The following is a 13,004-nucleotide window of genomic DNA, read 5'->3' on the forward strand; positions in this document are numbered from 1 at the left end:
GATCCTTTATGCAAGAGTACAGCAGGACTGCATGGGGCTCTGCCTAGGGATGGACAATGAGCCAGTCAAGAGCTTATGGGTCAGGACTGGTGGAGATTTCAAGATGGGCAACATTCAGGTGGGTGTCTGCTATAGACCACCTGATCACAAGTACATGAGTACAGCGTTCAGACAGCTGAAAGAAACCTCATGTTTGCATGTCATAGTCCTCACAGGGGACTCCAATGAAGCTGATATCTGCTGGACAGACAACACAGCAGGGCACAACCAGTCCAGGAGGTTTCTGGAGTGCATTGATGATGATTTCTGAACACAGGAAACTGTGGAAGAACTGATGAGGAGAGACACGCTGTGGGACCGCATATTTACAAACAAGAAAGAACTGGTCAGGGATGTGAAAGTCAGGGGCAGCCTTGACTGCAGTAACCATGAGATGGTGGAGTACAGGATCATGAGAGCAGGAGGAAATGCATGAAGCAGACCATAACCCTGGGCTTCAGGAGAGCAGACTCTGGCCTGCTACAGGACCTGCTTGGAAAAATCCCATGGGAAACAGACAAGGAGAGAAGAGTGGTCCAGGAGAGCTGATTGATTTTCAAGGATAATTTCCTCCAAGTTCAAAAATGATCCACGCTACATGCCGGAAGTCAAACAAGAGTGGCAGAAGGCCTTCACAGATGAACAATTAGCTCCTGACAATACTCAATTTTAAAAAGGAAGCATGTAAGAAAAGCAACGAGGGTCAGGTGACCCCTGACAGGAGGGCTATAAAGACACTGTCTGAGTATGTAGGGACAGGGTTAGGAAAGCCAAAGCCATCTAGAGTTGAATCTGGTGAGGAATGTGAAGGGCAACAAGAAAGGTTCATCAGCATTAAAAGGAAAGCAGGGAAAATGTAGGTCTGCTGCCGAATGGGGTTGGGGACTTGGTGACAAAAGACAGGGAAAAGGCTGAGCCACTCAATGCATTTTTCACTTCAGTCTTTCCTTGTAAATTTGCCTTCAGGAATCCCAGGCTCCTGAGACGCATGGGTAAAGCCTTGAGCAAGTAAGACCTCACCTGGAGGAGGACCAGGTTAGGAAACATTTAAATAAACTGGACATACATGAGTCCATGGAGCCTAATGGGATGCACTCACAAGTGCTGCAGGAGCTAGATGATGTCATTGAAGCCACTCTCAAATATCTTTGAAGGGTTATGGCAACTAGGCAATGTTCCTGAGGACTGGAAAAAAGCAAATGTCACTATCTTCAAGAAGGACTAGAAGGAGGAATCTGGGAAACTACAGGCCTCACCTCAATCCCAGGGAAGACGACGGAACCTTGAAGCTATTTCCAAACTTATTAAAGACAAGTAGGTAATTGGGGCTAGGCAGCAAACATTTATGAATGGAAAATCATACCTAAGCAACCTGACAGCCTGCTAGAAGATGACTGGCTTGGTGGACAAGGGGAGAGCACAGGATATTGTTAAGACTTTCAGTACTGTCTCCTATAACATCTTTACTGACACACTGATGAAATATGGACTAGGTAGGTGGAATAACCCCCTGCACCAGTAAAGGCCAGAGATCAACTGGCTGGAAAGCAGCTCTGCAGAAATGGGCCTGGGGGTCCTGGTAGACAAGCTGTACATAAGCCAGCAATGTGCCCTTGCAGCAAACAAGGCAACAGCATCCTGGGCTACGTGAGGAAAACTGTTGCCAGTAGGTCAAAAGAGGTGATCCTTCCCTTGTACTTAGCAGTGGTGGGGCCACACCTGGAATGCTGTGTCCAGTTCTGGGTTCTTCAGTACAAGAAAGACATGGAGATACGGCAGTGATTCCAGTGAAGGGCCATGGAGATGATTAATGGGAGTATCTGTCATGTGACGAGAGGCTGACAGAGCTGGAATTGTTCAGCCTGCAGAAAGCTCAGTGGGTATCTTGTTAATGTGTATAAACACCTCATGGAAGGGTGTAAAGAAGATGAAGCCAGATTCTTCTCAGTGGTATCCAGTGACAAGACAAGAAGAAATGTGTACAAATTGAAATACAGAAAAAGTCACTTAAATGTAAGAAAAAGTTTTTTTACTGTGAGGGTGATTGAACTTTGGAACAGGACAACAGAGAGATTTTGAACACTTCATCCTTGGAGATATTCAACACCCAGCTGGGCACAGTCCTGAGCAACCTGCTCTAACTGACTGCTGTGAGCAGTGGGGGTGGATTAAGTGTTCCCTAGAGGTGCCATCCAACTTCTACTATACTATGACTTTGTGATTATGTGCTCATGTGAGTCTTCGGTATTTAGTATAAACAACACAGGCAGAAACAGAGTTATTGTAAGAACTGGGATTTATGTACTTGTGCTCTTTGTGTCACAAGCACTAACATTTCACACCAGAGGAAAGTTTTGGATAGAACATTCCTTCTTCAGAATGTATCACTTTGTAAAAGTAAATTTATTTGCAGGGCATGTAAATATCAAGAAAAAAACCAATTCAGTTCAGAGAGAACATGACATGTGGATGACATAATTGGAATTCAATGGCTCACCTTCTATTCTCAAATGATTCATATCTTATTTTTTAATTTGGTATTATTTTATTGAATGTTCTCAAGTGTTCAAAGCAAAGTGTTTTCTGTTCTACTTCACAGACAAAAAAAAATGGTTAGTATTTTCCTCCAATGAAAAAGAAAAGGCAATCATATCAATGAGCAGCAATGAAAGTATTTGCATGTGTTGGACATAATTCTCTTATCTAATCTGCACTGATTTAATTCTGTTGGATTTAAGACTTCATCCACAAATCTTTGAGAACAGTGGAGAGATTTCCGTTGACTTCGGTGGAGTTTTTGCCTGTGAAAGGACAGCAGGGTTGGCTCCAAGGGAAACAAGATAAAGTCATATTGAATATCAAATATTTACATTGGTCAATAAAAAGGAATTGGTATTATAATGCACTGACTAAACACATTTGCAGAGCAGTTGTTCCATGTCCAGTCACATAGCAATCATATCACCTAGCTACATCTAGAAAAGCAACCCAAAGTAGTTATTGCAGAGATCCAAAGGAGTGATTCCTCATTAACATATACTAATAATCCAGTCCTCTTCAAGCTGCTTAGAGGTCTTAGGAGACAAGCATATATTTAAAATAAAAAAGGTATACCATGAGTGGAAAAACAAGGAAGATTCAGAACCAGACAAGTGCCAGATGCTTTGTTCTGTATTGTCTGTCCAACACTGATCTATCCAAGGACTAGTATTTAGGTAACGGCCATCTGCCTTAAAATGTACTAGAAGAAGTTGACATTTAGGAGAATAAGTCAACAGACAAGTATTGGGGAGAATCCTTTGTAGTCAACTCTGTAATAAAAAGAAGTCTCCTAAGAGAATTTTAACATTTAAAGATCAGCTTGAAGGAACATTTTAGGCACAGCAGACTAATAAAAATCCCATTTTATAAAATATTTACCATGCTTTGCAAGTAGCAAAAATATCACATGAAATTGAAAGTTATGAAGTTTTGCCTTAAGCAACTCAAGGGAGGAAAGGGGATTATTTCCAAAAGCAAGCCTTGCATGAAGCAAAAGAATGATTTGATTATTTCTAGCAAGAACTGAAAACATTAGCTGTGTAAAGTGTTAGATCATATTTAACTATGGATATAAAGCAGACTCCTGCCTTCTAAAAGCTAATCAGTGTGGGTACTTACATTCATAAGGTCTAGCTGCACAGACTTCAATCCACACTTTCCTTAAAGTCTTCGAAAACCTAAATGCAGTATTGAACATTACACTACAGATCCATTTTTCTTACCCCTGGCATAATGATCTTCTCTATGTCTTTAAAGACATCCTCAAAGCTCTCAGGATCCTGCGGTGCACAGTCTGGAATGAGGGGCCTTAGATATCCTGGTTCCACATCTGGAAAGACCTGTCTTTTCTCTATCTTCTCCAGGTAATCTGCAATATAGTCCACCATCTCCTTCCCTCTCTTGCGGAACTCTGCGGCATCCATGGGTATCAGAGTTTAGGACTTAGTATCAGAAAAACCCTAAAAAAAGAAAAAAAGTCACTTTTGAAAGAAAATTTTACTAGTTTTAAACCCATTATTCAGATGATCTATAGGATGACTCATATGGCCTTTTTGAAAAGACCATATGCTCTTTTATTTCTGCACATTAGGCCAATGCCCATACAGTGTTTCATTCTGCTCCACTCCAGTATTAGGTGGACATTGTACAGAAGTATATCACACTGTTAAATCTGTGACGCCGAGGTCATGATGTAGATTAATACAGGTAGGCTGTATCTATAGCACAGAAGAGCAGTAGATGTATGTTGATGAAGATTCAGAACTCACAGATTTAATCTATACTGCTGCTAGTTGAGTGTGCCAGTGCCAAGGATGTGGCACTGTTATGTGGCACATAATCAACTCCCTCCTGCCTTATAAAGAAGATGTCTAAGAAAATAGCATGCTGTGTGTCTCTATTATAATCTATAATAACAAGCTATAATAATCACAGTTATCACAGTAATCCACTGTGCTGTCCTGTCATTTTAGGTACTTCTTGCCTCCTGTGCTCAAGATTTAGCTTCTTTACTCTTGCACTGTAAATGCACATGCAGCGCCATTTACAAAATCTTATTTCTTACCGAGGTTGCAATTAGAATTCACTTAGAGTTGATCTGTACTGTATTTTTCAGGAGGATGTGAGGAAGCTCTGTCTGGCGCTGTCCCTATTTCCAAGGTGTTGGGCTGGAGCTTGAGGTGTGCTTTGAGCTAGGCAGAGACTGTGTGCTCACGCAAGGTGATATATGGCTCAGCTGAGGTAAACTGGAGTTTGCCTGCAAAGTACTGAGCAAACATAAATTCATATTGCTAGGGTGCCTGCTCCTGCCATCCTCACCCGCCCAACTTTTCTACTGTGCGTGGCTGTGCATTTCGAATGCTCAGTGAATACAATGTTGATATCACAGTGCCTAAAAAGTGTCCAAGAGTCTTTATACACTCTGAGTAAGTGATACTGTTCCTTGGAATCTAGAATAAAATTGGCAAGTGAAACAAGGATACTCACTGCTGGTGTAAAGAAATACTATGCTTAGTTCACATATCTTCAAATCTTCACGTGGTAAGGAAATAATTATACTAAGCACAATGTGAATGTTATGTAATTATGAGACGATTTCTTAGGTATCAGCTATTTGTGCTAAGGATTTATAACTCAGGACATCATTTTGAGAAAAGAGAGACCTTTCTGGGCTTTATTATATTTGAATTGGTACTGTCACATTACAAAAGAAAGACATCATTGATAAACACCGTCCTAGAGACATCTTTGCTGCTACAAATAGAGGATCTGGGATTTCTGTGGAGCAGCTGCTGCTGCTATTTAAGAAGGCACAGTGCTGCTGTAGGTCACGAACCACTTGGGAAGGCAAGGATCTGCAGAGTAGGGACTCCTAGCCCCCCAGAAAATAGCTGTTCTTGTTGCTATTTTGTTAGAGTTATATTACCCTCTTTAACCATCGTGTAAGTGTTTATTTGGCACTCTCTAAGCCTTTCTGAAAGGGGAATTAAGACCTTTCTCAGATCTTGCTACTAAGTTGCCGGAAACACATTACCAGTAGTCATTATGGTCCTTAGAGGATTCTGGTGGGCAGCTTCGTGTGTCATCTCCCCTTTGAAAGACTGTGTTTAAGCAAGCAGTTTTGTTTCTACTCCTTTATAGTCAGGATGATTCCATTTCTTCAATATCATCCAAATTTTATGTGCATTTTCTTTTAACATCTTTGACCGTAGTTCAAAATTTTAATAAACTTTCTAAATAAATCATCATGAACTGCAGCAATCAATATGCATCTCTGTGGCAGCAATCTAATTACACCCCAGGGCTCAGTTCTTTGGTTTAGATATTTTTACTAGAAGAAATCTAAATATTGTAGTGTTTCACTTCTTTTTCAAAGTATCTCTAAATTAACCCTTAACTTATGCTATCACCATTTTTTATGCTACTTCATTCATCAGTTCATTGCTATAGCATGCTCTAAAGAACTCGCATGTGGTAATCTGTTATTTTTTTCTCTGGTTTCAGAGATGAAAGCTGTGAAAATAACAATTTAACCCATGACTGCCAAATTAGTGGGAGTTGCCTGAGGTTAAACTGACTCAGAACTTGAGGATTTGGTGTTTCTAATGCTACTGTTGCTCACCACCATTCCTACAGACTTTTACACGTGGATCGGTTCAGTATCTGTGGGACCAATGAACTGTCAGTACAATCTCAAAACAGGTAAGAGTATCACTATACTACTCTCTAGCTTTACTTTCTATCAATCAAATATAGGTGACAGCTTAACATAGAAGCTTCTGTAGATCGTTTGGTCTTTTTCCAAATTATAAATCAAATTACATAAATTAAATAGGATTGTGTGTAAGCTCAAAACAGCTCACAAACACACAAAAATAAACGTACTTTATCATATTACCACAACATAGATACTATGATATACAACTTGTGACCATTTTTCTACCACCTAGATTTTTTTGGATCTGAAATTTCTTTCTATTCCAAGTAATATTTGCATCATCTTGTTCCTATATAGTATGCTGATATAATTTATTGTATTTTTTATTATTAGCAGTTTGGACAAAGTTCTTTTTGGATATCAGGATAAGAAAATAAAATTTAGATCTAAACATCAGATACGTATTCTGCGGTTTCAGCCTATGACCATGGAACTGAAATTTGTCAACTCAGTTTGACAAAATACATTTCAGATAATCACTGAGATCTTACTTGTTATTTGCTAACTATAGTTCTTCCCAAGAACTGGAGGTCTACTGGTTTATCCTAACATTGTTTTGGCTGCACTAGTTCTGTCAAGAATCACTGTTGCAATAGCATTTTCAAAATTCAGGATAAAGAATTAAATTACAGCGGAATCCCACTGTTTTGCATGGAGGAAGTAATTGAACCAGGAAGCTTAAGCATAAAGAATGGGAGGATGAACCATCCATCCCAAATCTGCCATACTTGCTGCAGTGTTATAAATTGATATAAACCAGTACCTACTTAACCTCTAATGAACTTTCAACTGAGTTTGATCCAGTAAAATATATCTGGTTCAATCTGAAGCAAAGTATTTCATTCTTCTTTCCCCCAAAGACAATACTGAGAAACTAAAATCTATCTAAACATCTATCTTTATGTATCCATGCATCTTCTTTCCTAAAAGTCCTTGCCTGAAAATTCCTTACTGCTGTAATGTACATATCTCACCAGGAACTGTGAAGGCATACTCCTTGCAGGAACACAGTAGTTATTTAAATTTTCATTTTCACCTCCTATTTTATATCTATTCTTCTGTGAGTGACAAGATCCACTTACACTCTCATCCCTATTTTTATTCTCTTCCTCAATTGTTCATTATAGATCTCACTTCATCTGCTTGAAAGTATTACTTGCTATGGAAGCCACATCCAGTAGACTAGAGTATCTGACAATTGTAATGCTTACCAGTTAGTACTATAAAAATGCAAATTACTTCACTTCTCTGTCAGTACAGAATATTTCTCTCTTTTACCTCTCACATGCATATGCACACACGTACAATGCAACAACACAATGCATAGCGAAACCTTCCCTCTACACCAGCATATTTTAAAAATATAGAGTGTGATTTTCTAAGAAGCAAAATACCTCAGATGACTCAGCCCTTAGGGTCTAAAATGAAAACACTGTTTGAGAGCATCCATATTTTCTGAAGGGCTGAGTGTTACAATGTGTGTGTACTCGAAATACCCACTTAAGTCGAAGGGACTTAGACTGCAAAATAATAAAGGCTGAGTTTCTGAAACTAAATGGACATTTCAGAGAAACTGAACCTCTCTCTAAAATGTTTAATAGTGGTCAGTTTTCTTGAAGACCCACAAAGAGTGGTTAAGGTTCTATGCTCTCAGGGATCTCACACCTCCCAGGATGAATTTCAGCATATTCAACATCTGCCAGCTGAACATCAAGTGAGGAAAGCACAGCTTCTCAGGAGGCATCATGCCTATTTATCAATCTCTACCACTTTGTAAGCACAGTCTGTATTCAAATACATCAACAGCCTCACTCCAATTGATAAAATACAATTTCATCAAACAAATATTATGTCTGAGTACTTCTGTTCCTAGCAAGCATCAATGGATACTGTCACCACTCCATACTTCTTCAGATCAAGTCCTACTTTACTGGAAAAGATTGAGTTTTGCTCTTAACTTCAGGTAAAAACAAGAACTTATATGATATTAATGTATCTTTTTTATTATTATCATTATTCATATATAAACTCTTTGCTCTTTAATTTTGCTGGAATTTGTCACAGGACAAGTACACTACACAATCTAAAGTTGACATATCCTTTGCTGCTTTGTTTAAACTACTCCTACCTCAGTACACTGAAATTAGAACACAGCAATATTTTATTTTAGTGAAGTTACTGAAAACTGTTGTTAGTCTTTAGATTGTATAGTCAGTATAATGTTCATTTGCAAACCGTTTTTTCTACTTTATTTGAAACTGAACCACACAAATGAGCAGTTTATGCACAATTAAGTATTAAATTACTTTAGAGGTATAATGTTATGCAGATAACATTCACCTTATCATTTCTGTTAAAAAGTATTGTCTATAATTTTAGAATCTGTTTTTTGCATTAACTAATTATAAATGTAAAAGATAACTAAATACTACCAGGAAACATGTTATGAGGAAGAAGAAGATAAAAAAGAGGGAAAAAGGGGGAAAGAGGAAAAAGAAAAATGAGGAGAGAGGTATATTCGACATATTATTATTTTATGCGTGCCTGTTTTCCAGTTCATCAAAGTCAAATAAGAAACAGCTAACATAATAAAATATTTTAGCAGCTCCTATTATTAAATACAGAATAGATGCATTAATAGCACCTTAAATTGATAGCTGCATTGGCTCAAAAAAAGGTAATAACTGTATATCTTTCCAATGAATGAGAAAAGTGCACTTTCTATTCTGCCAACTGATTGTTGCAGAATATAATGTATTTAAAGGCTCATAGTGCTACAGTGACACCACTGAAGCCATGAGGACTTTCTGCTATTGAACCCAACTGAAGGTTTTTGCAGCTGTTGCTACTATTAAGCTAAAATTCTACTATTGACAATAGGAGTATTGCCTGAATAACGACTGTAGGATGGATTTTATTCCAGCATGAGTAAAAGGAAATGGATCTACTCTGTACTTCTACTGTTGCATGAGCCAAGACCTTTGCACAAGTGAAGAATTAGGTATATATGTTACAGGCTCTACATTTCCTTTTAAAATTTCTTTTTCTAGTTAGAAGTTGCTGGTTTTATTCATTGCTGTCACTAGCACAGAGTCTGCAGTTCAGTAATTTTCCCTTCTGAGGTCTCATTATAGTGATGTGGAAAGGGTTATTTCTGAGGAAAAGTCATGCATTGAATTTATCTTGAAAATTTTATTATTCAAAATATTTCGCAGAGAATTTCTCAAGGTCTGCCTGGATGTTCAGAACTGTTGCACTTAGAAAGACAAGACAGAAACTTTTGGATCCATGGGATTCTGCATAAATGTACATAAACAGCTATAGCTGACATACATCATATGTAAAAACAAGCAAACATAAAATGAGAGGTGCACAGTACATTGTGCAAACTTAGGTTAAAAGAAATGCTCTTTGAGTATCCCAGATTATCTCTAAAATAACACAGGCTGGCTGTTTATTCGCCGAGCTCCCACTCTAAGTAACCAATTGTTGCATTAATCCAAATGTACCTACTAGAATTCAATAACCACAAAGCTTTAAGGACAAATAATGTTACTTACAGCGAGTTGGTAAGGCTTTTCCTTCCCCTCTGTCCTTCTCACTGTCTTTCTTTGCTCCTCTGTGACAGCTATAAAGCGCAGAGGATGCAGTTGCCAGCATATATAGGCAGAGTATCCACATCCCCTCAGCCTATCACAGCCAAGCACTTTGCATTGAACATGCAGCAGCAGCATCTCTCCCTCCTCCCACACCTCCTCCAAAATATACTTAGCAAAAAAAGCTACCCGAAAGGTAGACGGATCTGAGTGAGTAACGGCCATTGCCTCCGTTAGTTGTGAGGTGGTGTGTGTTTTCTTCCACGAACTCCATTAACGAGTCTGACAGTGAGTGCCTGATCACATGCTCCCGGTCTGCCTTATACACTTCAGGATGTTTCTGCTGTGGCAGTTGCTGTAAAATCAAGTGCTTTGAACCACTTCTGTAAAACATTATTTTCAGGAAAGAGAGAGAGGGATACGGTTGAGATACCACTCAAGTGACTGCAAACAATACTAAATGTTCAAGGTTTGCTCCCCTATTCTAAAAGAAAAGTTTTATGGGGAGTTCTCTTTCTAGATGAATCCAGGTAGCCGTCATTTTTACTTAGTTCATTTGTTTTAAAAAATACTAACAGCAATTCATAGTCCTGAACAGCTTATAGCCAGTGTGGCAGGAGATCTGGGACAGCCACTGCTCCCAGACCAGTCTCTAGTGCACCGCAGTATTACAGCCAACCTTTTTGTGAAGGAGGAAAAAGTTCTGGCTGTCATATATTTTAAAACTGTTATGGCTGTGTTTGCTGTTGTAATGATATAAGGCCAATTGTAACTCTGTTACAATTCTGAAAGAGCCTATTAAAAATAAAAACGGAACCTAAAATCCACACATCACCTTGAGGGTTTCATTGTGCTTGCTGTGCTATATGTTACTCTGTGATCTGACTTGCATTTTCAGTTCTTGGGTTGTGCCTGCTGTAATGATCAGTCTATAATCTTGAGAGCACCAAGAAATCCAGGGTTGGTTGCAGATGGCTCTCAGTTGTTTTCCACCACAAATAAACTGCTAAGTGCACAGGGCTACAGCCTGGACAAACTGGGACTCCATAAGAAAAAAAGTGGTTTGGAGATTTTTCCTATTTTAAATTTCTCCCTCAATTTGACTGAAAATTCAAAATATGTTGTAAGAGTATAAGAGATGCAGAAACTGAAAGTATCTCTAGAAAACATAAAGATTACTCAAATCTAACTTCAATGTTTCATCCAAATGGCTTGCAAAAGGTAAATAACGTTCAAAGGAAATTAAAAATGGAAACTAAAATTAAGATTGGAGTATTAAAATGCTGGTTTAATCAGTGTTGAAATACCACCTCACAGTCATCTGTTGTAGTTTTATTTCTCTGCTGTACTTGTAAGTTACCTTAGAAGTTGCTGTGACAAGACAATAATTGCATTTTCTATTAAAATCATGGGGTTTTTATTTTGCAGGAAGAAAAATGAAATAAAGTGTCAGAGGTACAATAAGCAAGGTGGAAAAAGGGAATTAAATGCCCTTCTAAAAAGCATATCCCATGTCTCTATAATTCTAATAATTCTTCTGGCTAGTACTACTTTTCATAATTCTCCTCATCAACTGTTGGCAATACACAGATCTTTGCTTAACAGAATCCTTCTGTGGTAGACAAAAGCAAGATCATGAAGTTTTCTGTAACAGGTGCTGGCTAGTCAGACATGCTGTGGCCCTTCAAATTTGTTCCAGACCCTTCATGTGCTGGCTCTTTCACAAAGAACTTCTCTTACTGCTGAAATATAATGAATAGAGATCTCCCCTTTACTGCCAAACTGTTTCAAAATTCAGGATACCAGTGTGTGAGGAATAACAGATGATCCTAAAAGTTTTAAAGGCCAGGGCTTGTTGGTAAGCAACCAACAGATCATATTATTCGCAGTTAACATAAGACAGGCTTTAACGCGTTTTTGCACGTGGAGGTATGTCACCCTGATGATGATATATAATGATGCTGTGCCCATGCAGTAATGGTACCAATTTATTACCATTGCTGAACTCTTTGGTTTGCAAACAAGGTGGGAGAGATAACTGTATTTGAACAGGAGGCTCCAGCACAGCACCAGAGAACACGCAGGCAATGTATTATCAGTCACTTTGCAGTCCCATTGCCAGTCCTTCCATTGCCAGTCCCTGTGCACAGACAGGGATCAAAGCAGAGGGAGTTAAGCAGTTTGCACCCACTTTGCAGTAGTTTTCATCTCTTCCATCATTATACAATGCAGATTAGAAATTAAAAGGCAGTTTTCCCAGGCCTTCAGTCTAGTTATGATTAGATGGCTTTACTCCCAACTTTTCCCTCACCTGAATAGCATGACACTCATCTCATGCTAGCCTCCTGGTGTGGCTCTAGTTACTAAATTTGGTTGAGATGTGTTTGTGCTGTAGATCACTGAGCCTAACATTATTTGAACACATCTGTTCTGAGCTATAATGTGAAGGGCTTCAAATTGACTCAGATATCATAAATATCTTAGGTATTGAGAAAATAACTTGAAACAATTAATTAGGAATCATACTAGCAAAATGTTTGTGCCTGTTTTCAATATTTGGCATCAAAGGAACAGTCACTGTTACATAAGCATAAGAAAAAACACCTGGTTTATTGCTTAGTATTCAGTTTACTCCTTATCCATAGTTAGAGGATGCTGTTTGGAGGCTGCAAGCCTTTCGTCCTGCTTCCTTCACTGTTGCTCCTTCAGAAAAATAAAAACAGTAGTAGAACCCTGTCTTTGCCTGTCTTTTTTTTTTCCCAATATATCCTTCCAAGAATGTAATAATACCAGTAATGCAAAAGAAAATTATCTATAAAAAGGAAAAGGAAAGTAAAAAACTCTAAGAATCACTCAGCTGTACTGAAATGAAAAGTCTTTACATGTTCCATAAACAAGGTCCAAATCTGCATGAGCCATACAGATGAGAAAAGACAGAAGAGAATATTTTAGCAGAAATGTGCAACTAACAATTTTCTAGATAAAACAGAGGGTGCATTTCCTTTGGAATAGAGTAAGAATTAAATAAAGCCTTCAGACACAAATAGATGGATAAAAACTAAGTCTCCTGCAGAACATAAGTAGACTTTGCAACAGATTAGCCAGGAGAT

General features: G+C 38.4%; 1 protein-coding gene across 1 annotated transcript in view; it reads right to left on the minus strand.

Moving 5' to 3' along the window:
- DDC (dopa decarboxylase) overlaps nt 1-9,919 on the minus strand; it is a 60,760-nt gene extending 50,841 nt beyond the window's left edge. The window contains exons 1-2 of the mRNA XM_074874996.1: nt 9,859-9,919; nt 3,804-4,040 (exon numbers count right to left, since the gene is read on the minus strand). Coding sequence (XP_074731097.1) covers nt 3,804-4,004 — 201 coding nt within the window. The 5' untranslated portion in view covers nt 4,005-4,040; nt 9,859-9,919. The remainder of the gene's footprint in view (nt 1-3,803; nt 4,041-9,858) is intronic.
- Nucleotides 9,920-13,004: the final 3,085 nt, after the last annotated feature.

This window comes from Strix uralensis, chromosome 1 (genome assembly GCF_047716275.1).
Source record: "Strix uralensis isolate ZFMK-TIS-50842 chromosome 1, bStrUra1, whole genome shotgun sequence".
NCBI lineage: Eukaryota > Metazoa > Chordata > Aves > Strigiformes > Strigidae > Strix > Strix uralensis.